The 23,328-nt window shown below is 40.9% G+C and overlaps 6 protein-coding genes across 6 annotated transcripts; 5 read left to right on the top strand and 1 right to left on the bottom strand.

The window, feature by feature from the left end:
* Positions 1-92: 92 nt before the first annotated feature.
* On the top strand, positions 93-7,178 carry Clic (chloride intracellular channel protein 5). Its single transcript, XM_002054965.4, has 4 exons — positions 93-535; positions 5,525-6,034; positions 6,113-6,223; positions 6,298-7,178. Exons 1-4 carry the CDS (start codon positions 443-445, stop codon positions 6,373-6,375), a joined length of 792 nt encoding a protein of 263 aa, XP_002055001.1. The 5' UTR covers positions 93-442; the 3' UTR covers positions 6,376-7,178.
* Positions 7,179-7,980: 802 nt separating this feature from the next.
* Cyp1 (Cyclophilin 1) lies at positions 7,981-10,187 on the top strand. The gene is made up of 2 exons (XM_002054966.4): positions 7,981-8,241; positions 9,442-10,187. The coding sequence occupies exons 1-2, from the start codon at positions 7,996-7,998 to the stop codon at positions 9,865-9,867; spliced, it is 672 nt and encodes a 223-aa protein (XP_002055002.1). The 5' UTR covers positions 7,981-7,995; the 3' UTR covers positions 9,868-10,187.
* Positions 10,188-10,865: 678 nt separating this feature from the next.
* On the bottom strand, positions 10,866-15,845 carry SWIP (strumpellin and WASH-interacting protein). Its single transcript, XM_002054967.4, has 9 exons — positions 15,648-15,845; positions 15,057-15,583; positions 14,478-14,699; positions 13,301-14,401; positions 12,966-13,236; positions 12,744-12,898; positions 11,689-12,118; positions 11,417-11,625; positions 10,866-11,348 (listed from the first exon to the last, which is right to left on the bottom strand). The coding sequence occupies exons 1-9, from the start codon at positions 15,664-15,666 to the stop codon at positions 10,890-10,892; spliced, it is 3,393 nt and encodes a 1,130-aa protein (XP_002055003.1). The 5' UTR covers positions 15,667-15,845; the 3' UTR covers positions 10,866-10,889.
* A 181-nt stretch (positions 15,846-16,026) lies between these two features.
* On the top strand, positions 16,027-20,276 carry Edem1 (ER degradation-enhancing alpha-mannosidase-like protein 2). Its single transcript, XM_002054968.4, has 3 exons — positions 16,027-16,265; positions 16,333-17,461; positions 17,532-20,276. Exons 1-3 carry the CDS (start codon positions 16,150-16,152, stop codon positions 19,188-19,190), a joined length of 2,904 nt encoding a protein of 967 aa, XP_002055004.1. The 5' UTR covers positions 16,027-16,149; the 3' UTR covers positions 19,191-20,276.
* Positions 20,277-21,307: 1,031 nt separating this feature from the next.
* Positions 21,308-22,130, top strand: LOC6631465 (uncharacterized). The gene is made up of 2 exons (XM_002054969.3): positions 21,308-21,482; positions 21,785-22,130. Exons 1-2 carry the CDS (start codon positions 21,308-21,310, stop codon positions 22,066-22,068), a joined length of 459 nt encoding a protein of 152 aa, XP_002055005.1. The 3' UTR covers positions 22,069-22,130.
* Positions 22,131-22,229: 99 nt separating this feature from the next.
* Positions 22,230-23,266, top strand: Ldaf1 (Lipid droplet assembly factor 1). Its single transcript, XM_002054970.4, has 4 exons — positions 22,230-22,381; positions 22,483-22,633; positions 22,701-22,913; positions 22,980-23,266. Exons 1-4 carry the CDS (start codon positions 22,373-22,375, stop codon positions 23,189-23,191), a joined length of 585 nt encoding a protein of 194 aa, XP_002055006.2. The 5' UTR covers positions 22,230-22,372; the 3' UTR covers positions 23,192-23,266.
* The last annotated feature ends 62 nt before the right edge of the window (positions 23,267-23,328 follow it).

The raw sequence follows: 23,328 nt of genomic DNA, 5'->3' as shown, positions 1-23,328 counted from the left end.
ATAAAAAGTTTTCAGCACTGTTTTCTGCAATAAATCGATATGCTGCACCGATGTCGACGGACCAGCGCATTATGAACAATCCAACACTATTTCATACTGTAACTATAGCAAACAGGCATCACAACGAAATCGCTTGCAACGGGAAGCGAACGTAAATTTTGTATTACACACACACAATCTACACATACAGGCGTGTGCGCTCAAGTACAGTGAATTTTGAATTTTGTGTTCTGTGTTCGTGTGTGAATATATTGGCAAAAATAAATTGGCACAACATAAAAGAGCAAAGGAAAAACACGTACGCACGTCACGCGGACAACGACAACGATAACGCACGCAAACCACAACAACAAATATAAGAAGAAACCGCAGCAAGAGCGTACATTTCAAAGTTGCTAACAAGAAAGAGCTTGAGCTTAGCAAAAGCGTTAACTAAAAAACAATGTCAGCCGCCGATGTTGAAACACAGTCGCAGCAGGAGTCGTCGAACGGCACCAGCAAATTTGATGTGCCCGAGATCGAATTGATCATTAAGGTGAGTTATTTAGACAAACAAGCATGCATATGCATGCAAGCATACATACATACATACATATGTACATGCTAAGATAGTGTTAGATTTCTATATGCGCGCTTTGCAAATTTTCAATGCATTATTAAAGTGAAAATGCTGTTGTGTCGCAAATAAATGCACAAGGCACAGACAACTTCTTTATTGTACACCTTTTTGCTTATCCAATTCAGTGTCACATGAAATATATAGAAATGTATTCATTATGCTCAGTTTTGGTCTTTTATTTATTCATCATCTTTGTACGCCCCCTTTTGTATTGGCTTTGCGTATGTCTGTCTGTTTGTTCTTCTTGTAGTAGTAGTTGTTGTTGTTGTTGTTCTTGTTATTAAGCTAAGCATCGCAAAAACTGGTTTTCTCTCTCTCACTCTCTCTCTCTCTCTTCCGCTCCTTATGTTCTCGAACAACTAAGCAGCACACACAGACACACATGGATTGCTTCTCCACGTGTGCGTGTTTCAATTTGCATTTGTAGTGGCAACCCTGCTAAATATTCTTGCATTTGACTTACAGTTAATTAATAAGTTCTTATCTGACAAAAACTTTAATCGCATTTCATTGCGCCAATTGCCTGGCAACGCACACGTTTCCATTGCTGTTTGTTGTGTGTGGTTGCGTGTGTGTGTGTGTGTGTGTGCGTATGATTTCGAAATTTCTTGGCGCCTACGTCATGCAAACCAAGACGAAATCAACACTTCAACTCGAACATTTTGTTTGCCCAAGTAATTGTCTTTGTACACAGTCATTGTTGATTCTATTAGTTAAGCAACAATTATTAGGGCTTTATGCGCCGTAGCACTCCTTAGACGCCCACGCCGTGGCATGCGGCATGCCGCACCCTACAAAAGAAAAAAAAAGAAGTATGACTAATGCAATTCCGGCTGCATGGAGTTGCCAGTTTCACCCTCCCCCACTGCCATTCCCTGCCCTCCCTTGCTGTTAGATGAAGCTTTGGCTGAGAGAGAAAGTGAAAGATGGCTGCCGGAGCGCACCTGTTGAACTCAATGCACTCTCTCAATGAAACAGAAGCATCTTTGACATAATGCACACGAATACACACACACACACACACACACACACACACACAAACAAACAAACATGTACGTGCCATTTGCAATCAAAGGTAAAACAACAATAAACGTAAATGTACAAATAAAGCATTTAAGCAAAAAGTGAAAGTTCAATTTGGTTTGCGCCCAAATACATTGCGCTCGCTTGTTGTTGTTATGTTGCATAGACGAAGAAAGCAGCAACAACAACAAAAGCAGCAGCAGCATTCACTCTTCCCAACTGGCTCTGCGCGCTGCTTGTCGTGTCTGTGGCGCGGCGCGTGCAACAAACACAACAAATGTGTGTTCATTTGCTGTTCCGAGGTCCAACAAACCAACAAAACACAATCATTGAACGCTAAACAGGTTTTTCTCGTGTGCAGTTTTCCGCCTCCTTGGCCAAAGCCAAAGGCCCAGGCACAGTCATCGCCCACACACACACACAAACACACACACAGAGACAACATCTGTAATAGCAACGGCAACAATTGCGCTTATTGTTGTACAATTTGATGCAGACGATTTACCCAAAACTCGATGCCTTTGTTTGGCATCGAAAATGTATCGATAGCGATGCCAGCAGATTTAAGGTGCGAGCTTTTTGCTTTTATATTTAAATGTGGCGACTCAGCCATTGGCGAAATATGCGTGCGGTTCACATTCCTGACCACATGTGCCTGCACATGTGTAATCAATTGGACAAGTAAAAAACACACATCACATCAAGTATACGCCCCTAAGAATGCATGCATTGTATTCAGATGTGCATCCTGCACGCTCACGATTCACTCACGCGTTCATCTCTAAAGCGCTGCAGCATGACATTTAACCAAGCACGCAAGAGAGGCTTGTCATGCCATTGTTGTTGTAGCTGCTGATGTTGTTGTTGTTGTTGTGGGTGGCGTGTGTGCAAATGCATTTCATTGACAAATAAAAAATATAAAAAAAAAAAAAACACCGCGCAATGTTTACATTTATTTTTGTCTTGTCTTTGTGTTGTTCCTTTTTACATACATTTCGCAATTAAAAAAAAAATAATAATTTATTTTAGAAATTACTTAACTCCATACTATATCTGTGGTAACTAAAATAGCAATTAAGTCACAAAGTTAGCAAAATGAAATTGACAAGCGTTTCAGCACGCCATAAATAATAATAATAAGACCTGAACATGAAGACGCGACGCGAAGAACATTAAAAAAAAAAACCCATTAGCCATTTACCAATTTAGGCCAAGATACGAGTGAGCATTCTCATTCTTCAAACTCACATTCCTTTCCCCCACACATCACTCGACCCCACTGTTGATTATATTTATTATTGTTTTTTTATTTTTTTTTTTTGTTTTTTTGGACTATTACTTCATCAGAGTGAGCCGTTGCGGTTTCTATTGGGCGAATGCTTCCGCTGTTTTCTGATAAGATATGTAATTTGAAATGTGCGGCAGTTGGTCGGGGAAACAACAAGAAAGCTCTCAAGGTTGACATCTCTCTCTCTCCGCCCTCAACCGTAGCCACGATGCCGCCGTCAAAAAAAAAAGTATTGCGCGCTGCAGCTGTCAGCGCTAACCGGTTCCAAAAATAACGCACTCCCAAATACAGCACGCACAGATTGCACAAACACATGCATATGTACGTATGTGTGTGTGTGTGTGTGCGTGTGTGTATATATAAAAGCATGCCTAAGTATGGGAGCTTATACATTTCATATATATTTCTGATTGTTTTTGCTGCTGATCGCACTAGCGCTTACCATTTGTATTTTATTTTTTATCTTATCTCACTATTATTTCTATTGAAATCGGTTGCCCTTTTACAAAAACAACGTCAACAAATCAAGAATCGAAGACTCGCAACTGTAGTAGTAGTAGTAGTAGCAGTAGTGAAGAGGATGTAGAGTAAAAGAGAGAAGAAAATCATACAATAGATTTGTCTCGCTTCTGTGAATGATGCCATTTAATATTTGCTGCTCTGCTCCTGCTTCTTCTTCTTCTCTCCAAACCGTACACAGTTATTTATTTGCCAGCACAATATGAAATGTATTTAAAAATTAACGTTTTTATTGCTCGTCAGCGATTGTTGTTTTTGGCAAGGCACTTATATATATATATTGTTTTTTTTTTTTTTTTTTTTCAAATATGAAAGATTGCTATGAGCTGCTTGTTGTATGCCACTTGACATTTGCTAACGGCCGCTTTTGGTTTGCTTTACGTTCGTCATTTCTATTTTCGATCGGCAATTGCAATTTTTACAATCTTTCAGCTGCTGCATACGGCGGCAGGCACCTCAACTTGACCTTTGATGTTCCCCATATGCGCGTTCTGTACAATTTATTTAGCAATTCATATTGCAAAATAATTACATTTTAACCGCACTCACACGAGACGTGTGTATGTATGTGTGCATGTTCATATGTACATATGTATGTCTGCGAGTGCAGGTGTGAAAGTAATCAGGTCATTTGGGAATTTTGTGTGTGACAAATGTGTACACACTTACATACATACACATGGTCGTATAAGTATATCAGCAAACGGTTAATAACATTGCTGGGCATTCACCGGCTGCTAATGCGACAGGGCACATGTACGATATTTCTGCCGCAATATAAAATAAACCGTTAAAGCGCCAAGCGTTAAATGCTTTGAGTGAGGACGCACCCGTGACGATGCTCCACTCCCCTCCACTCCATATCCACAGCACACGCATGAGTGCTTAATGAGGGGGCGGCGTGGCTGCGGTTTCTTTTATACATACGCATTCTGTAGACATTGATACAAATATGTGTGTTTGTGTGCGTGTATGTGTGTGTATGTGGTTATTAAGCTATTCACATTTTAACACACAATCGCATGCAAACGCATGTTAATTAGTTCGTATTAGAAAATTAAACACAATTGGCTGTATAATTGATGCGTAAATGTTAAAACAGCTGATTGCAAGCGTTTGAATAGCTATTGACAGGTAGTCATTGCTGCTAGTGCGATTACTCATTTACGAGTGGCCGGCGATTATTACAATACTTCTATTTTAGGCAGCAGCTGGCAACCCTGCAAGCAATGTACGTTGTAGATGGAGTTGTGTTGCAGCGTGTAAACACAAACACGATTACATGAGTTTATCTAACAGACACAGACACACATAGTACATATATATATATATACATACATATACATACGTATTTATGTGTGCTTATGAATTACCGGCTGTCGATAAATCAACAAGTCATGCAAAAAAAAAAAAAATAAAGAGCAAAGATGATGACATCATTCAACAGTTTCTGGTCAAATGCCACGCAGGCGTGGCTCTGGCAGATTGACTGATGGCAGGAACTGTGTGCACTTCCTGACGCCCGCGCAAGCGTCGATCAATTTTTTCGATACCTATTCGATACCATGCGTCGACAATTCATCACGCAATGTACGTGCGCTACTTACATATTGTGAATGATGATGTCACATGATTCAAACTACAGTGAAAACTCAAATTAATGAACACCTGAATATATATATGTATGTATATATAACAAGAATGTACAGTTTGTTAATTCTGGATAAACTTTCATTATTGTCACAGATAAAGCGATCTATTTTTGATTTGAAATCTATCTCTCTCTTTCTCTGCTGCTGCTGATGTAACCAGTTTCTGTATGTTGTTGTTGTATGTAATGCATATTGTTGACTCCAGCGAGAGTTCACTGTGTGTTGGCTTAGTTCATTAAATTTTATTTGATTTATTTGTTTGTCAAACGCCTGGCACGCGATCAAAGCTTAACAATGTCCATTTAGTATAGATAATTGATGCTTATATAAAACGACACTTGACCTACATGGACATATGTATGTACATATGCATGCATATAACCGTTAAAATGAAATAGTATACTTATTTTGTTTTGTTGACAGGCCTCGACCATTGATGGACGCCGCAAGGGCGCCTGCCTTTTCTGTCAGGAGTACTTTATGGATCTGTATCTGCTGGCCGAGCTAAAGACAATTAGCCTGAAGGTGACCACAGTGGATATGCAGAAGCCGCCACCAGATTTTCGAACCAATTTCGAGGCAACACATCCCCCCATCCTAATTGACAATGGCCTGGCCATATTGGAGAACGAGAAAATCGAAAGGCACATCATGAAGAACATACCCGGCGGCTACAATCTGTTCGTGCAGGACAAGGACGTGGCCACGCTGATTGAGAACTTGTATGGAAAATTGAAGCTGATGCTGGTGAAGAAGGATGATGCCAAGAACAATGCGCTGCTCACGCATCTCAAGAAGATCAACGATCATTTGGCCAATCGTAATACACGCTTCCTAACCGGCGACACCATGTGCTGCTTCGACTGTGAGCTGATGCCCCGTTTGCAGCACATTCGTGTGGCGGGCAAATACTTTGTCGACTTTGAGATACCGGTGAGTGGCAATTCTCTAGCTCTCTCTCTCTCTCTTCCACGCTTTCTAAATCTCGCGCTCTCTCTCTCTCTCTTGCAGACACATTTGACGGCGCTGTGGCGTTACATGTACCACATGTATCAGCTGGACGCATTCACACAATCGTGCCCAGCCGATCAGGACATTATCAATCACTATAAGCTGCAACAGGTGAGCCAAGTGCGCATACTATTTCGATGCAGTGTGCTGCCACTAACACGTTTCTCTCTCTTCCTCTCTCGCAGAGTCTCAAAATGAAGAAGCACGAGGAGCTGGAGACGCCGACGTTTACCACATCCATTCCAATTGATATTTCGGAGTAAACTTTTATGTAGCCATGCACAGTTATTATTATTATAATTTTTTTTTTTTTGCAAAACTTACAACTTTATCTATATCAGCTACTATATAAACTACAACTTTGATTGAGAACTATGCGAAAAGTAAGGGAATACCAATATATGCATATATATATATACACATATATAGATATATATATATATGTATGTGCATATGTATAGTACACATATAACTATATATCTTATGTATACATAAAAACGCGAGAACATGTTGACCAAGTGTTTTTTAAGCAGCCACCGTTGCCTTTCTTTAAATTTAAATATTGTATTTAAACAACTTTGTTTTTTACTTAATTACCTGCCTGTGTGTGTATTTTATCTTTTTGTTTAATTAATTAATTAACTACATGTATTTGATATACATTGGCCTTACACATACATGTGTATGTATTTAATACAGCTGTGAAAGCTATTTTAAAACATAATCGTCGTTCTTTGTGTCCCCGACCCCCCGACCCGCCACCACCCGCCTCTGGATTTAATTTTTTTTTTTTTGTAGAATTTTGTATCAGCAAGGAGCTTTTCTATGTAAGAAATAGTGTTGTGTTTTTTCTTATTTTTTCTTTTATTTTTTTTTTTTGATTAACTTTTTTTTTGGCTCCCTGGCGCAAGTTGCCATTTTGTTTGCTTTTAATTTTTATTTAATACCATAACAAGAAAAAAAAAAAAAAACAAAAAAAAAACCAACAAAAGAATATGAGAAGAGGAAATTAAGAGTATTTTTTGTATTAAGTGAAAAATTATAAATAAAACAAAAAAATTTGAAATACAGTGTATTTTATTAACACATTCTTGTGCCCATAATAATGGAGCCGTTGTATATGTGTTATTATTAAAAAATCGCAGATAATATTAAATTTTCTTGGTTTTAACAGAAAACAAATAAAAATTTGACGCTTTAAAAGACTGATAAATACTCTTCGTCAGATTTATTATAGACAGCAATACATGTTATTAACAAACCAAATAAAAAAGTAACATTTCATTTATCAAATTAAACGAAATCGAAGATTTTGCACTGTTGCGATTGGTTTGAATATAAATTGTTTTCTTCGGTTGGACGCGATAACACGATTAAGTGTAGTGGAGCCCTGGTATACAAGGGCTGGCGAACAACTTATATCGATAACGATGAACACGATGGAGCCTTTGGTTGTTGCTAGTTCACAAGTAAAAGACCAGATATTGTTAGCTCCGATATTTGTATTCGAAAATATGTTTAAAAATTTTTTTTTATCAATAAAGTAAATTGTCGTTAGCAGCATCTTAAGAAATTTATTCTGAATAAACAAATTAGATTGCCTCACTTGATCATGCTCCGCTTAGATCCACTCATCTTGGTTTAAAACCTAATTGGTGCACAAACTTAAGACGTTTTTTGTCTACCGAATCCAGTATAATAAAATTTTATAATATGTATAATAACAAACAATACGCATGTTCAATGAGTCGCGGAACTAGATCGGCTCACTGTTTCTACCCGGCTTATTGTGATATAACAACAGCTAATGGAATGGAACGATAAGAAAACGTTTTTAAGTGCCTCGTGTATTTTAGTGATACACGAGCGGGCACACTTACACGATGGTCTTTTTAGGTGCAACTCTGCTTCGGAACATTCACAAGTCGTCGGCACTTCGCTTTGCTGGGTCCGCCATTTTACCTAAAAAATCTATAACCCCAGCTCGAATTGGCAGTAACGGAGGTCAGTTGCAATTTGGAATTCAGTTTGTTCGCGAATATTCGAAGGGATCGAAAATGAGTACTTTACCGAGAGTATTCTTCGACATGACCGCCGATGGCGAGCCCGTCGGTAGGATAATTATGGAGGTGAGTTTATTATATTTGCCGGTAGCTTTAATTTTTTTTTTTTGTATTTTCTTGTTTGAGTTTTTAACGTGGTGGATTTTTAAATTAATTTATCGTACGTGAGTGCATATGTACATACATATGTATATAGTATACACGTGTGTACATGCACTTAGATATGTGTACATACTCCTATAATAAAGTTTGCAGTATGCTTGCTAGAGTAAAACACGTGATTAATATATATTTTATTTTTCGATTTATTTTGTCTTTTTATATTTACTTACGAATACTAATTACAACAAATACACGAATGCACATTTGTCAATATACATGTACATGTACATGTATGTGTGCACATACATTTGAATACTTGCTTTAAGTGGCAATTACCGTTTTACCACCTATAAGTTGTGTATGTACAAGAGCGTGTACATATACATACATACATTCGTACAAAAAATGCACATACTCTTGTGTATGTATATATGCATACCTACACACACACACGCACACACACACACACAAGTAGATATGTATGCATGTGTTAAGATAGCACAATTAAAGTTCGCCACTTATATTTTTAGTTGCCGATTTAAATATCTGCCAAGTAATGGAGCTCATATCACCCAATTTTTTATTTTTATATATAGACATATGAAAAAAAGAAAAGCTGCCGGCATTTGTGCGTATGTATGTACACACAAATCAATACACACAAACATAACCTCAATTTCTAAACGCTGACAGCCTGCATGTACATGTATGTGTATGTGTGTATGCATACATGCATAGTGCTAAGAATGCCGTAAACCCGTTTGACTTTGACGAACGAACTTTAAAGAAAGAATTAATTTTATTTTTGATGATGTAATGGGCTTACGTCAATTTCGATTTTCAAATCTATAATTTAGATTTAGACAATGGACAAAATCGGTGACACACCACGCGCCAACTCGCGTTGCAACTAAATTGTTGTTCATGTGTGCACTAGCGTGTACCTTTCCCTCTCTCTCTCTCTCTCTGTGTGTGTGTGTATGTATATGGCTTTTAATGCATATGTATATTTGGTAATTTTCCGGTCATTGTACAGACTATATATATATTATTTGTGAGTGTGTGTATGTGTGTGTATGTAAATATACTTTTATTTGTATTAAATTTAATCATTTGATTAATTTATTTTCTCTGTTCGGTTTTTTTGTTTTTTTTTTTTTTTAGCTGCGCTCTGATGTCGTGCCCAAAACAGCCGAGAATTTCCGTGCCCTGTGCACCGGCGAGAAGGGCTTCGGCTATAAGGGCTCCAGTTTCCATCGCGTCATTCCAAACTTCATGTGCCAGGGCGGCGATTTCACCAATCACAATGGCACTGGAGGCAAGTCCATCTATGGCAACAAGTTCCCCGATGAGAACTTCCGCCTGAAGCACACCGGATCCGGCATCCTCTCAATGGCCAACGCTGGCGCCAATACCAACGGCTCGCAGTTCTTCATTTGCACGGTGAAGACCGCCTGGCTGGATAACAAGCACGTTGTCTTTGGCGAAGTTGTTGAGGGCTTGGATGTTGTCAAGAAGATCGAATCGTACGGCTCGCAGTCTGGCAAGACCACAAAGAAGATTGTGGTCGCCGATTGTGGTTCACTTTAAGATGGGAAATTCTGTTAAGACGAAAGAAAAAAACAAAACCGTTCGCATTTTCTCCAACAATTAATATATTTTTTTTTTTTTACCAATAACTGTAATAATATGAAATACAACACATATTTTCAATAGACATTCTATGTTATCACTATAAATTAATAATATTCATATAAGCAATGGGCCGCTTTCAGGTAACTTTCCAATGCAAGATGGAATCGCATAGTACCTTAAGGAGGAGCGTGTGATTCAATGCACTACACGACTCTGTAACTAAAAAGATTCTAAACAAAAACAAAAATAAGAAAAAAAAAAAAAACAACGAAAAACCAAATCCAATGCTAATCATTCAGATTAAGTGATCAATTCAAGCAATTGCATTTGTGTCTAATCCTTAAGTGTTCTCACGGTGCGCAATTAAATGAATATCCATTAATGTATACACATTGAAAGGATTGCATTTGTGTATTTTGGCTATGAATAAGGATATGATTAATAAGCGTCAAGTTGTTGTATTTTTCATGCATTTACATTATATTGCTATCACTGGCAAGCCCAGCCCTATATACCGATATATAAACTTTATATAAACTTAAACTAATCTAAAGTGCATGTGTGATTTAATACGAGTTAAAGAACTTGCATTAAAAGTGCCCAAATACCTTAACTAGTTGTCCAACTGGACACATAATTAGCAACTCGTATGTGGATAACAAAAATGTTTATGATCCAATTTTTATCAACGTCAGAATTGTTTCGTCTTAATAAACTGAAGTTGGAAAAAAATAACTACTTGCAACAATTGTTTAATTATCAAGAAATATTTCCAAAAAAAAAAAAAAATTGTTAGGCCTATCGTTTCTATTACTAATATAATTTGTATACACAGCTCGAAAAAACAACCCTCTCCACTGTGAATTGGATAAGAATTGTATAATTTCAGCTCTGCTTTTATCCAGATCAGGTTTAATGGCAGCTGGGCGGCACTTCTGGCAAGAAAATGCTGCTTTTTAATGTTTGTCACAAAGGATTTATTGAAAAAATATCTCAGCGCTGCTTAAAGTAGCATATAACAATTTATATTCATGGTCATAGGCATTTATGTGTCTTTCGGTAATTGCGACTGTCTGAAGTAGTTTCTCGTCCATTTCAGTTGGGGGCGGAGCATGGCTTTGGTCCCTGTTCTGCGTGGACAGGATGTGTTTCAGCTTGAGACGCTCGGCGTTCAATTGCTGTGTGGTCGTCTGATTCCAGCCGAGCTCATGATAATCGCCCAGCTGATTCAGCATATTCAGAATGTAGACTAGGCCCATGGCGAAGCCATCCTCGAACAGCGAACATTTCGATTGATCCTTTTTGTACATTTTCAGCTTCTCCTTGACTCTGTAGTCGATGTAGTTCATAATCAGGGCGGGTGTTATTAGAAAGAATGTTCTCAAATGATGATTGTGCGGATTGCATAGAAATGGCTGAAAGCCCTGCATTAATAGCTGCAAAATATACAAAGTTCGTTTTTTGTTATTTTTGTCTCCATCCATAAGTGTTAATGCGTTAATACCTTAAAGTAGTTGGTGCAGTCGGAATAACACTCCTTCAGATGCTCAACACTTTTTTCGTATTCCCTGATGGAACCTCCGGTGGTCAACTCCAAGCCCTTATCCTCGCCGCGCATCAAATTGCTATTAAATCTGGACATGAAGGAACGACTTCGAAAATTTGCATTCTTACTGCCCGATTGCAGTAGACGGACATAGCCCACAGCGTTGCCTGAATGGAAGATAATTATTAAGTCCGAAATCTGATATTATTTTGTACATTTGATAAACTGACCAACTTGGGTTATAACTTTCCTAAACAAGTCCATATATGTTTCCCCATTGCTGGACACACCCAATTTTCGTATCTTCTTGATAAAGCTCTCGGCCCGCTCATAGGGATACGATTGGTATGGCTTGTTATGATGCTTCTGCTCGGCATGATAACGATATTCCTTCAGGAGACGCGACTTGATGTGCTCATCGTGCAGAAACGTTGAGAATGTATAGAATTTCTGACGCAAAAACTGATAAATAAAATTAACCGTTGTGTTTATAATGCCCGTGCCATGTGTCTGCACGGAGTTCGCCACGTGCCGTGTACCGATAATATCGAGATGCTTGTTCCGGCTCTGAATTTCCACAAACAACTGCAAATTCATATTGTATGCATACGTGGAGGCGAACGTGTGGATATTGCGCATTATCTGAAGCACGTCGATGCCCTGTTAAAATAAAATCATTTAATCCGTTAAGTATATAACTATATATGCATATGCAGAGATATATAGAGATATATATATATATGGATGCGGGTTAGTCCCACACTTACTCCTAATTCGAGTCCGATGTTTCAAGCACAGATTTTATATTAATATTTCTGAAAATATTGCAAGTTGTGCGGGCTCAATTTGAGCTCTACCCGAAATTGGCATCTACCAAATACGGTTGGATAAATCCAATGATTGGCATCAAAGTTACCTTTACTTTGGTTTATTTATATACAGTTTTCCATCTGTCATTTATCTCTCAGAATACTTTTATATTTATATGCAAACTAATTTCAAAATCCAATTTTGTTTTTTCTAAGATTCACATCTATTAAATCAGGAATTTGTTTGAAAATATATTTTCCCATTTCAAATAGATAAATTTAATATATTACTAACGTTTTTTTTTTTTCATTTCTATTGAAACTAATTGTTTGCACAAATCAACAATTATAGTTGATTGCATTATTTCTAAATATCAAAAAAGGTTGCTTGCAACTAAATTGTTATACTTAGCAGCTTTATGGTCTAGGCTTGCAACTTAAATTGATATATAGACCTGATTGCATAGATAGCCTACCTGATCAATTATCTGATTGGGTAAATAGTCATCGACAGGTCGTAGTTGCAATAGTTTATAGGCCAAATGACGCATCTTTTCGTACGATTTCCAATCGTGCGGCGCAATAGTTGTTAAATTGTAGAATGTTGCAGTAAAATAGTTCTCAAGGTTATCTACGGACATGACAAAGTAAATATACATATATATATATAACCAACGATTTAAACATAAATATTGAACCTTTTAGTATACTGTAAGCGCCGCCCACTTCAGTTGCAGACACCTTGATGCAGTTCCTGTAGTCGATGGTGGGCTGAGTGAACGGATGCTCTTGGCTTAGGAATAGATGTGACAATGCTTCCACACGCAGCAGAAATTCCAAATGATTGCACAGAAACTCCTTCTCATAGTCTAATATTCTTTGTGTGGTGCTGGCCTCGTTATATGCCGCATCGCAGAGCTTGAAGATGGCCAGATTTTTGTCCAGCTTGTTGCTAGCTGCAAACATATTCTTAATTTTGGAAAATGTCCAATGTTAATATGAATGTGTTTAATTAACTATGTCTAGCACCTACTTGCAGTAAATATGGATTATGCTGCTGCTGCACATACTCCTTGAGTGCTGCATCGGATAGCGCCAAGGAATCGTAGTTGCTTAACAGATTTGTGGCATCCAACTGGCCCAGCATGTTTTGTTGCAGACGACACAGATTATTGGCTCGCAAGGCAATCGATTTGAGCAGCTTTTGCTTATCGGCTGGCAGAATGCGATCCTTGCCCAGATATTCGCTTAAGGCCAGATTCACAATGGTCAGACGCCGTTTGGTCGGATAGCCTTTAATTGATTTCTCCGAGAGCTTCAGCGTGTACAATATGTTCATTTTCCTTTGCATCAGCTTCAAGTCCACAATACTTTTCTTTGTTAGCAACAGCAGATGTTGCATTTTCTGCTTTTGCCACTGCAATAGGGAGCTCAGGAAGCGTATGCACAGGATTTGATTGTTTGCAAATGTTTTCTGCAATATTTGCAAATACTGCATAAGTTTACAAATGGTAAATAGCGTGACTTTGCTAATGGACAGCCCCAGTGCCAGATGTCGTTTGATTAGGCTATCAATTAAACCGTTTACTTGCGCCGCATAGCCCTGACCCAGCAATAAAAGCTTCGAGAAGCTCTTGAGCTGGCCAAAGGTGCCGGCGGCAAAGACACGTTGCATATTTATGGACCACAATGCAATCTGGTTGCCCAGCTGGCGACAGTTTCTCAAATCGTTGGCATTGATCTTCTCCATGCTGGCGTAATATTGCTTCAGGCAATCCTGCACCTTATCCTGCGCCTTCACCAGCGTCTTGGCATGCTTGCAAATGAATGCATGTGGCGACCAATAAACATTTCGACTTAGAGGCACACGCTGATAGCGGTTCAGTGTGTCCAGGGCATTCTTCATTAGTTTGCCATCCAGCAGAATGCCCAGCTTATGGAGCACACAAATAAATGCGGTAAGCCTCAATAGGTGCTTGGGCTCCTCATAGTTCTTGTACTCATTCGCTTGATTCACCTCAATGGAGCTCATCAGTTTGCGTATGTATGCATTGGAATGTTGGGTAATATAATTAACATTGGCGTCCTTCAGATTCAACTGTCGCTTTGTGTCCAGCAAGCTCTGCAGAAATATCTATTTACCCAAAAAATGATGATCATGAATAATATTGTAGTTTGATTGAGGATTAAACAAATCGATGTTTGCTTACCCGAAATATATTGCCAGTTATCACAGTTTCTATGTCATCCAGGGAGGTTTCCAGGCCATCGATCTCGAATTTGGTGCAATGCTGGAAGATCTCGTTGTTCTTGGCCAGCGTCTGCAGCCACTTCTTATAGAAGGACCATTTGTTCGAAAGGTTCGACTGTTCTGTGAGCTCGTTGAAAATAACAATATGTTCCATTAGTTCAGCCATTGCATCGAAAACATTCTGGAACATATGCAAGTATGTTTGTATGACATGATAAGCCAGCAAAATGTAAATTGCAATTGTTAAGCTTCGTTAAGATATCTTGAGGAACAAAAGAGTTCTTCAATCTATTTCAAGACTTAACCATTTATTTCAAGATTTGCTAAGGATCGTAAAATGAACTAAATAAAACCTGCATGGGAACAGACAGACGGGCGGACATGGCTAGCAGCTCATCATTCAGAATCAGAATACGTCTACTTTGTGGGAACGGAGTTGTGAAGGATACAAAATGCAGAGCTATTAAACAAATGATGCTTGTATAAGCTACATATATATCATCATTAAGAGACAGCATGATTTTTGCTGAATACTTACAAAGAGATGCACCTCATTGACGTCGACAGCTATGGCCACGTACGATGTGATTTGAGTCCAGATATTCTGGAGCACAACAATGATGCGTTTTAGCAGAAAATATATTTGGCAGAAGAAGTCAATTGCTGAACTCATTTTACATAGTATGTGCTCCAGTCCCATATTCGGACTAATCCCTAGCGAGATCTGCAAGTTTTCTATTTGAGTGCCAGCATTTAGGAATTTCAGCTGCAATTGATCTGCGGACTTGCTTAAATCGTTGCACTGATTGCACAAATTGGCCAAAGTTGTGAGCGGCTTGTTGGCCAGCAGTTCGGCTTCAGAGAATTTCAAATTACTGGCGCTTATCAGGTGAGACTCGATGCAATTTATTTCTATAGCCGGTGCCACTGATGTTAACAATTGGCAGCCGCCGATCTCATCGAGACTGTTGTTGTTGAGCATTTGTTTTTGTAACAATTGCATTTTTTCATCATGTTGCTCCATAAATGTGCCATAATCCTTTAGGATATCTTCGGCGAATATGGCTGTAAGCGGCAGTGGACAAAAACATGAGAGTAACAATGCAAAATTATTGCACAAAATACGTACATAAGGAACTCTGTTTCATTGTGCAATTGGTAAAAGCTAGTGTTTTGACGGTTCTTTGTTATTAATCGAAGCGATGACATCTTTCAAATGGGCGAGTTTCAATAGCGATATCGATACATTGGGGCTGGCAGCTTGATTTATGCGTTTTGCAAGAATTAATTCAAAATATAAATGGAACCTATGGAATAATTAATTATGAAAAGTCTCAAAATATGAAGTTGAAGCAAAATAGTAAGTAAATGAGCATAAATTTTAATGCCAAGCAGTAATCAGTTTTGTGGAGCTCGTGCATTCGAATTGTTATCGAAATATCGTTATGCTCTGTGTTCATTCATCGATATATTTTTCAATGGAATCTGTCGCGGCAACAGCTGATTTTTGTTTTGCGTCTACGTAGCCAGAACCGCAATTCGCACTCGTTGCTTCTGCTGGCTATGTGGACTTAACAATGCTCGTAATTTAATTAGGAACGCATGGACTGAACGCAACAAGCTGTTGAAATATGCAAAAAGTTTGTAAAAGCCTGTACATCATCGGCACCCTGTGTACTCTACTCAGCCTGGGCCAGCTGGTAGTCGGGCAAAAGCACTACTCACGTACACGCAAATTGGAGCTGCGGTAAGATTTGCGCTCAATATTTATAAATGCGGCATCGGCAATAATGTTAATCCTTATGACGATTCAGTGAGGATGTACGCCGCATGTTTCAGCACGCCTACGATGGCTATCTTAAATACGCCGCCAACTATGACGAGCTGCGCCCGCTCACTTGCGATGGCCACGATACGTGGGGCAGCTATTCGCTGACGCTGATCGATGCACTGGACACACTGGCGACCATGGGCAATTTCTCGGAGTTTCGTCGCGTGCATACGCTTCTCATTGAGAAGATGAACTTCAATAGGGACATCAATGTGTCGGTGTTCGAGACGAATATACGCATTGTTGGCGGGCTGCTCTCGGCGCATCTGCTATCGCGTCGCGCCGGCGTCGATGTGGAGCCCGGCTGGCCATGCAGTGGGCCGCTTTTGCGTATGGCCGAGGATGTGGCCCGGCGACTGTTGCCAGCCTTTGATACGAACACGGGCATGCCATATGGCACCGTCAACCTGCGCTACGGTGTGCCCAGCGGAGAGACATCAATCACATGCACGGCAGGTGTGGGCACCTTTCTGGTTGAGTTTGGCACGCTCAGCCGGCTCACTGGGAAGAGCATATACGAAGAGGTGGCGCTGCAGGCCATTTATGCGCTCTGGGAGCGTCGATCCTCAATTGGTCTATTTGGTAATCACATTGATGTGCAGAGCGGACGCTGGACGGCACTGGACTCGGGTATTGGCGCCGGCGTCGATTCCTTGTTTGAGTATCTGGTCAAGGGCGCCATCTTACTTAACCGCCCGGAACTGTTGGAGCTGTTTGCCGAGGCGCGTGCGCCCATTGACAAGTATATGCGCAAGGATGACTGGTATGTCTGGGTGGGCATGAACAAGGGTCATGTGACGCTGCCCGTCTTCCAATCGCTCGAGTCCTTCTGGCCAGGCATACTGAGCATTGTGGGCGACACGGAACCCGCCATGCGCACCATGACACGCTACATAAGCGTGTGGAAGAAATATGGCTTTCTGCCCGAATTCTTTAACATTCCAGCCGGCGAAGCGTCACCCAATCGTGAGGTCTATCCACTGCGCCCGGAGCTCATCGAGTCGGCCATGTACCTCTATCGGGCAACCAAAAACCAATATCTGCTCGAGCTTGGCGAACATATGCTGGAGACCATTGAGTTCAGTGCCAAAACCAAGTGCGGCTATGCGACGGTGAGTAATGCTTGCTTTAATTGAGATTAAGGCTTTCCAGAGATTAACTCATTCTTGCCATACCCAACAGATACGCAATGTGGTGACCCACGAGAAGGAGAATCGCATGGAGTCATTCTTTCTGGCCGAGACGACCAAATATCTATATCTGTTGTTCGATGAGGATAACTTTCTGCACAACGATGGCGAAGACAGACATGGCGAGCTGCTGGACAGCGAGGAGAACGTGTGCGTGGTGCAGGCAGGCGCCTATATCTTCAATACCGAGGCACATCCCATGGATATGTCGGCTCTGCACTGTTGCCACAATTACAAAGAAGACATCTTCACGATGCTTGACCTGCCCAGCTTTACGTCCAGGGCGCTCTTCGAGCGCACCAGCAAACAGCGTGTGGCCAAGCAGGCGAAATGGAAGCCGCAGTGTCAGCCGAGCAAAGGTGACGCCAACTTTGAGTCGTCTCACGAGCCGGGCAGCTCACAAAATAGCCATGACCGGCCCAGCGCAACCATGGCCGTGGACATTGAGGTGTTCGATGAGTTCCAGCAGCCAGCGGCGGATGTCCTGGTTAGCAATTTCGAGCGCATACGCGAGGAGCGCGAATACAATCGAACAGAACAGACCAGCATGGTGGCACGCAATCAGCTGACCGTCAGCGATCTAGATGTGTTCTTTGGGCAGCGTCGCGAGCATTTCGCCAATGCCGAGGACACGCTCAGCTATGTGCTCAACTTTATGGGCAACTACACAATGGACGTGGCCTTCATCCGTGGCTTACAGCTTTTCGATGGCAACATTAGCAGCGTGCTGGGCGTTGCCGCCCAAAAGGAGTACGAGAGCCGGATGCGCTCGCTGTGGCAGCTCTTCGAGCTGGAACAACAGTATGCGGTCAACATACGACTAATCCGGCGCTTGGGCCTGCTCAACATACAGCCCGACAGCGATATGATGCGCAACTATTTATCCAATATACTGGACACGCTCGATCATTTCGAGCAGCTGCAGCCGCAGTTCTCCTACAATGGTACACTCAGTCGCCAGGCCAACGATAGCGACGTGGAGCTGATACGCAATGCCATAAACGCGGCGCGGCTGGACTACGAGCTGGCCATGATGAACACAACGGCCATGCAGCAGTTTGTGCATCGTGTCTATCTAATGGGCACCAATGAGGCGCAAACTCTGCACTTTCAGCCGCTGCTCAATGCCGACGAATTGGGCACCCTGCACGTGGTCGAGCTGCAGCCGGCCGAGCAGCGGGAACTCTTCAAATATACGCGGCGCATTGTGGACTTTCGCAAGCGCATGTCCGAGACGGTCGATCGGCTGCAGACGATCATGCAGGATCTGAATGCGCCCAAGACTGAAACGACGACGTCGGTGCCGGCACCGATGCAGCCGCTGGCAATTAGCTCCCCGCCCACCGCAACACCAGACTTGTCAACGGCACAGAAACAACAGCAGCCGCCGACGCAGCAGCAGCAGCCGCCGGCGCCGCCGACGCAGCAGCAGCCGGATGAGGGTTCCGTTTGGTCACAGCTGGTGCAAAACATTTTGCGCAAAACAACCGTGCAACGGATCAAATTTGATGAGGACGTGCTCCTGGAGAAGACGCGCCAATCTCTCGAAAAACATGCCCACAAGCAATTGTCCTATGAGCTGTTCAGCTGTCGCCGCCCGGAGTACATTGAGGCGTTCGCCTATCGTGAACACTATCCGGAGGCGATCTGAGCTGGCCGCATGACTGATCTGTAGATATTTAGATATATATACATATATATATATATATATATATATATATATGCATAGTATATAAGCTTAGGCGGATTCGCAATTGTTGTGTGGTTGCCAACAAATCAATTTGTTTATGCGATTATGTAATTTATTAACACTTATGTAAATGCCACTATACTCAACACAGCGATAGATTTTCAAGTGTGCGTGCTTCTTCGTGCGTGTGTGTAGTCCGTGTGTGTGTGTGGTCCGTGTGTGTGTGTAGTCCGTGTGTGTGTGTAGTCCGTGTGTGTGTGTAGTCAGTGTGTGTGTAGTCCGTGTGTGTGTGTAGTCCGTGTGTGTGTGTGTAGTCCGTGTGTGTGTCGTGTGTGTAGTCCGTGTGTGTGTGTAGTCCGTGTGTGTGTGTAGTCCGTGTGTGTGTGTGTAGTCCGTGTGTGTGTGTAGTCCGTGTGTGTGTGTGTGTGTAGTCCGTGTGTGTGTGTGTGTGTGTGGTTGTCAGCATGCGTGTGTATTTGTGTGTATTGGTTTCTTTGGTCTGTGTGCGTGTTGTTTGTTTTTATTTATTTTTTTTTTGGGTTGTAATTAATTTGATTGACTGTTGACTTTCTGCCTGATTAAATTGGTGTATTTAATGCTTGCGATTATTGCGAGCGATACGAGAATACAAAGGATTGCACAATTCAATCGAAACGGCCTGCGCCAGCTCCTCGTGGCCGCGGCTACTGATTCCGTTTCAGCTTCAGCTGCGGCGGCACGCAATCGCATTTATTATACCCTGTACGAAAGGTCATCTGAAAGCAGAAGGTGAACTATTCGTGTGCTGAGCGATAAGCTAAGTTGGTCGAGCAACAAACTTGAATATTTCTCGCTACTCTTCTCGCTGACCAAATTCACATAAGTCTCCTTTACGCGGCAAACGCATTATTTAAATATCGCCCTTCTATGCGATTTTCATGGACTCAAGGAAAGTTGAAATTCATAGAAATGTAGCAAAACTTACTTTTTTCTTTTCTTTAATTAAGATAGGACTATAAATGTTATTTTATTATATTTATATTGAAATGTACACGTGGACAACAATACAATAAAAACTTGTAAAATATTTTAAACGCTTTGAGTGGAATATAATTGTAAAACTAGTAAACATATTAGATTAACTAAAGTCGTTTAGCTTACTGGAAGCGCTCATATATTCTTTTATCTTATCCCCACACTTAATGTATTCTACAAAGCGCCCTTCTATGTGATTTTCATAGCGTACTCTTTTGTTTAACTTAACCTGGCTTTAAATATAAATGAAATATTTTAAAGATATTGTGTTATTAATACAATCTTGCTGCCAATTAAGTGTCATCAGCTGGCCACTATCTCGCTTTCTCTCTTTCTCTCTCTTTCTTTCTGTTTAGCTTAAAAGTAAATGCATCCATCTCGCTCTCTCTCTCTCTTTCTGTTTAGCTTAAAAGTAAATGCTCCATCAATAAGATGACCTGTAGATTGAGACGCGCGTATGTCAGGCTACAGGATAACATATAGTCGGGCACGCTCCACTGGAACACTTTCACTTGTTCCAATGTTTTTATTTTCGGAAATTGCTGCATACTTCAAGGGTTCGGTTCGGTTTTACTTGCGGAAACGTAACGACACAAATGACGTGAAATAAGCGAAAGGGAAAACTTTTTGCAGTCACGGATAACGCTAATGATAATTACGATGATGATGATGATGATCAGCTTTGTCCCCGTTGCAAATAATAAATGGTAACGCGGCTGGTGACGTTGGCGTTTCTGTACCTGTGTGTGTGTGTGTGTGTGTTTATGTAGGTCACGCCGCTGTTGCCGGCTGCCATTTGTATGCGTTTGCTTGTGTATGAGTGTAAGTGTGCAAACATGTATATGTGTGTGTGTGTGGGTGCGTGTGTACAATGGCGAAATTGGCTGTCATGGGGTGCAGTAATAACAGAAGCAAGTACAAAGAACAACAATAATAGCAATGGCAAAAGTTTAATGAGTTCAAGTTTTATAAATGAAAAGACAGGTAGGCGTCCTTGTAGCACAAATCCCAATCAGACGTAGCCGGCACGCTACGCGCCACAGACGTTGTCCTGGCCAAGCGGCATGAAGCCAAATGCAGCACTGGCGAAAGGGGACGCCGACGAGGATGGCGATGGCCAGAAGAACGATCACTTCGAAGGTGATCCACGTCCAATGCCCTACGCATTCGAAAAGGAGTTAATTAGCAAGTCCAATCAACACATACGCATCTCTGATGTGTTTGGGCCCCCAAGCAAAGGTATGTGTGCATGTGTGTGTGTGTCCCAGTTCATTTAGAAACTACCGTTACGTTTGATCGTATCAGTTTGTCTGCTTCGGTCAGACGAATGAGAATGAGAGAACGTACAAAAATACAAATAGAATGCGTTTTCATTCAAATAAAAGAGTATAAAAACTCTTGCTTTCTCTTTCTCATCCGTTGCCGAGCAAGACTTCAAAATCGGTTCCGTTTCTGGTTCTTTTTTTGTTTTTGTTTTTTTTTTTTTTAACCATTACTTCATATATGCTTAGAGGTTTTGTGTTTATTTATTGCTCTTACAGTATATCCAATCACTTCCAAATTTTACGCCAAATACGAGCAGCATTCGATTTCAAAGGCGCAGGCGCAACGTCACCGGCTGTTCAATTCGCCACCGGATTATCCGTTACTGGAATCACAGATGTATGGCTGGATACCGCTACAGTGCCGAGAGGCTGCCACCTATTTAAATTGTTTACATGCACCAAAGCGGCGCTGCCGTATGACTATACACGGCGAACAAATTATAGCAGGGCGAATTACTGAACGGCCGCCGTACAATGGTTTACAATTCATACTACATTAAAATGTGTACACTTAGCAATATGTACCATGTACAAATAAAACTGCAATTTACTTGCAAATAATTGTCTAATGAACGTGTTTTGTTGTACATTGACCAGGTCTAATAATTATAGCACTTTATTGCACATTTCCACAATTAAAAAATTCAAATGCTGGCAACGCTGCAACTTGCAACAAGTTGGCAGCTCACTTTGCAAATGTTTACTTTTTATGCTGTTCTTGCCAGAATTGTTTGTTAAAATATATAAATTATAAAATGGACATAAGTGCGACTAAAGATTTATAAACACAGTACGCCACACCGCATGAATATGGTAGGCATGAAAATAACAGTCGAATGAAATGGAACAATCGAAGTTCATGTTTTTCAATTCTCTTCATTATCGTTGATTTCAATATATTATTTCATTAACAGACACAAACAAAGACATCCGCGTCCCGTGACAGAGCCACGGACTCGCACGCCAGCGCCCAAACTAATCCTAAGGAAGACATCAACAAGGGCTCGCCCTCTCTCAATCTGGAACAACTGTTAGATGGCATATTCCAAGCCCTGCAAAAACTGTGTAAGCAAAACATTTAGATGGCCTTATGTGTGTATAAACCTAATCCTTCTTTATTAAATCGATGCAGGGCTGCAGGGACGCCGCATCGCCTACTTCATAATGTGCGAGCTGGGCGGAAATGAGCTGTTTGAAGCTGCGGCTTCCTGGTGTGTCCAACATCCAGACATTGCCATCTGTTTGCTGGCCGCCAGTTTTGTGTTCCTATTACCTTTGATTATAATTTTTGGCTTTGGCATTATAACCTTGGCAATCACTTTTACTGGTATTCTTGTACTGGAAGGTATTTGATAGATAATAACTTGGCAATTGTTTAGAAGCAAATAATATCATTTCGTTACAATTACAGGCACATTGCTGACTGTCATCCTCATGATATTTCTGGCATGCATAAGCAGTTTGGCTATTGCAGTGGCTGTGTTTGCTATTATTGCATATTTCGGATTTTCGCAGTTCTATCTATTCTTTGGGATGGAACGTCATCGAGATGCGTTCATAAAGTTTTTAAAGGCAAATATGAGTACAGCAAATGCAAACGAATCCACCCAAAATACAACTTAAGCGGATCATTAACCTAAGTTAGCTTCCAAAGAGAAAATATGTCGAATTCCCAGTAATAAAAAGACTGTAATATGATTTTTTTTTGCCAAAGAAATATTCCTACTGTTCATCAACGTCATTTTGATTTGCCCACTGTT

Source organism: Drosophila virilis, chromosome X (assembly GCF_030788295.1).
Source record: "Drosophila virilis strain 15010-1051.87 chromosome X, Dvir_AGI_RSII-ME, whole genome shotgun sequence".
In the NCBI taxonomy this organism is placed as follows: Eukaryota; Metazoa; Arthropoda; class Insecta; order Diptera; family Drosophilidae; genus Drosophila; species Drosophila virilis.
This window is presented reverse-complemented; position numbering and strand designations above follow the sequence as displayed.

Bases quoted from the DNA above. Each gene is read 5' to 3' on its own strand.
- Clic (XM_002054965.4), top strand. From the start codon at position 443: ATGTCAGCCGCCGATGTTGAAACACAGTCGCAGCAGGAGTCGTCGAAC. The intron at 6,035-6,112 runs GTGAGTGGCAAT...TCTCTCTTGCAG, and splicing joins TTGTCGACTTTGAGATACCG to ACACATTTGACGGCGCTGTG. The intron at 6,224-6,297 runs GTGAGCCAAGTG...CCTCTCTCGCAG, and splicing joins ATCACTATAAGCTGCAACAG to AGTCTCAAAATGAAGAAGCA.
- Cyp1 (XM_002054966.4), top strand. From the start codon at position 7,996: ATGGTCTTTTTAGGTGCAACTCTGCTTCGGAACATTCACAAGTCGTCG. The intron at 8,242-9,441 runs GTGAGTTTATTA...TTTTTTTTTTAG, and splicing joins TCGGTAGGATAATTATGGAG to CTGCGCTCTGATGTCGTGCC.
- SWIP (XM_002054967.4), bottom strand. The intron at 14,402-14,477 runs GTAAGCAAACAT...TTGGGTAAATAG, and splicing joins TAACTGGCAATATATTTCGG to ATATTTCTGCAGAGCTTGCT. The intron at 11,349-11,416 runs GTATTAACGCAT...TATATTTTGCAG, and splicing joins ACTGCACCAACTACTTTAAG to CTATTAATGCAGGGCTTTCA.
- Edem1 (XM_002054968.4), top strand. From the start codon at position 16,150: ATGCAAAAAGTTTGTAAAAGCCTGTACATCATCGGCACCCTGTGTACT. The intron at 16,266-16,332 runs GTAAGATTTGCG...ATGACGATTCAG, and splicing joins ACACGCAAATTGGAGCTGCG to TGAGGATGTACGCCGCATGT. The intron at 17,462-17,531 runs GTGAGTAATGCT...CATACCCAACAG, and splicing joins CCAAGTGCGGCTATGCGACG to ATACGCAATGTGGTGACCCA.
- LOC6631465 (XM_002054969.3), top strand. From the start codon at position 21,308: ATGAAGCCAAATGCAGCACTGGCGAAAGGGGACGCCGACGAGGATGGC. The intron at 21,483-21,784 runs GTATGTGTGCAT...TTGCTCTTACAG, and splicing joins GTTTGGGCCCCCAAGCAAAG to TATATCCAATCACTTCCAAA.
- Ldaf1 (XM_002054970.4), top strand. The intron at 22,634-22,700 runs GTAAGCAAAACA...AAATCGATGCAG, and splicing joins CCAAGCCCTGCAAAAACTGT to GGCTGCAGGGACGCCGCATC. The intron at 22,914-22,979 runs GTATTTGATAGA...TTACAATTACAG, and splicing joins TGGTATTCTTGTACTGGAAG to GCACATTGCTGACTGTCATC.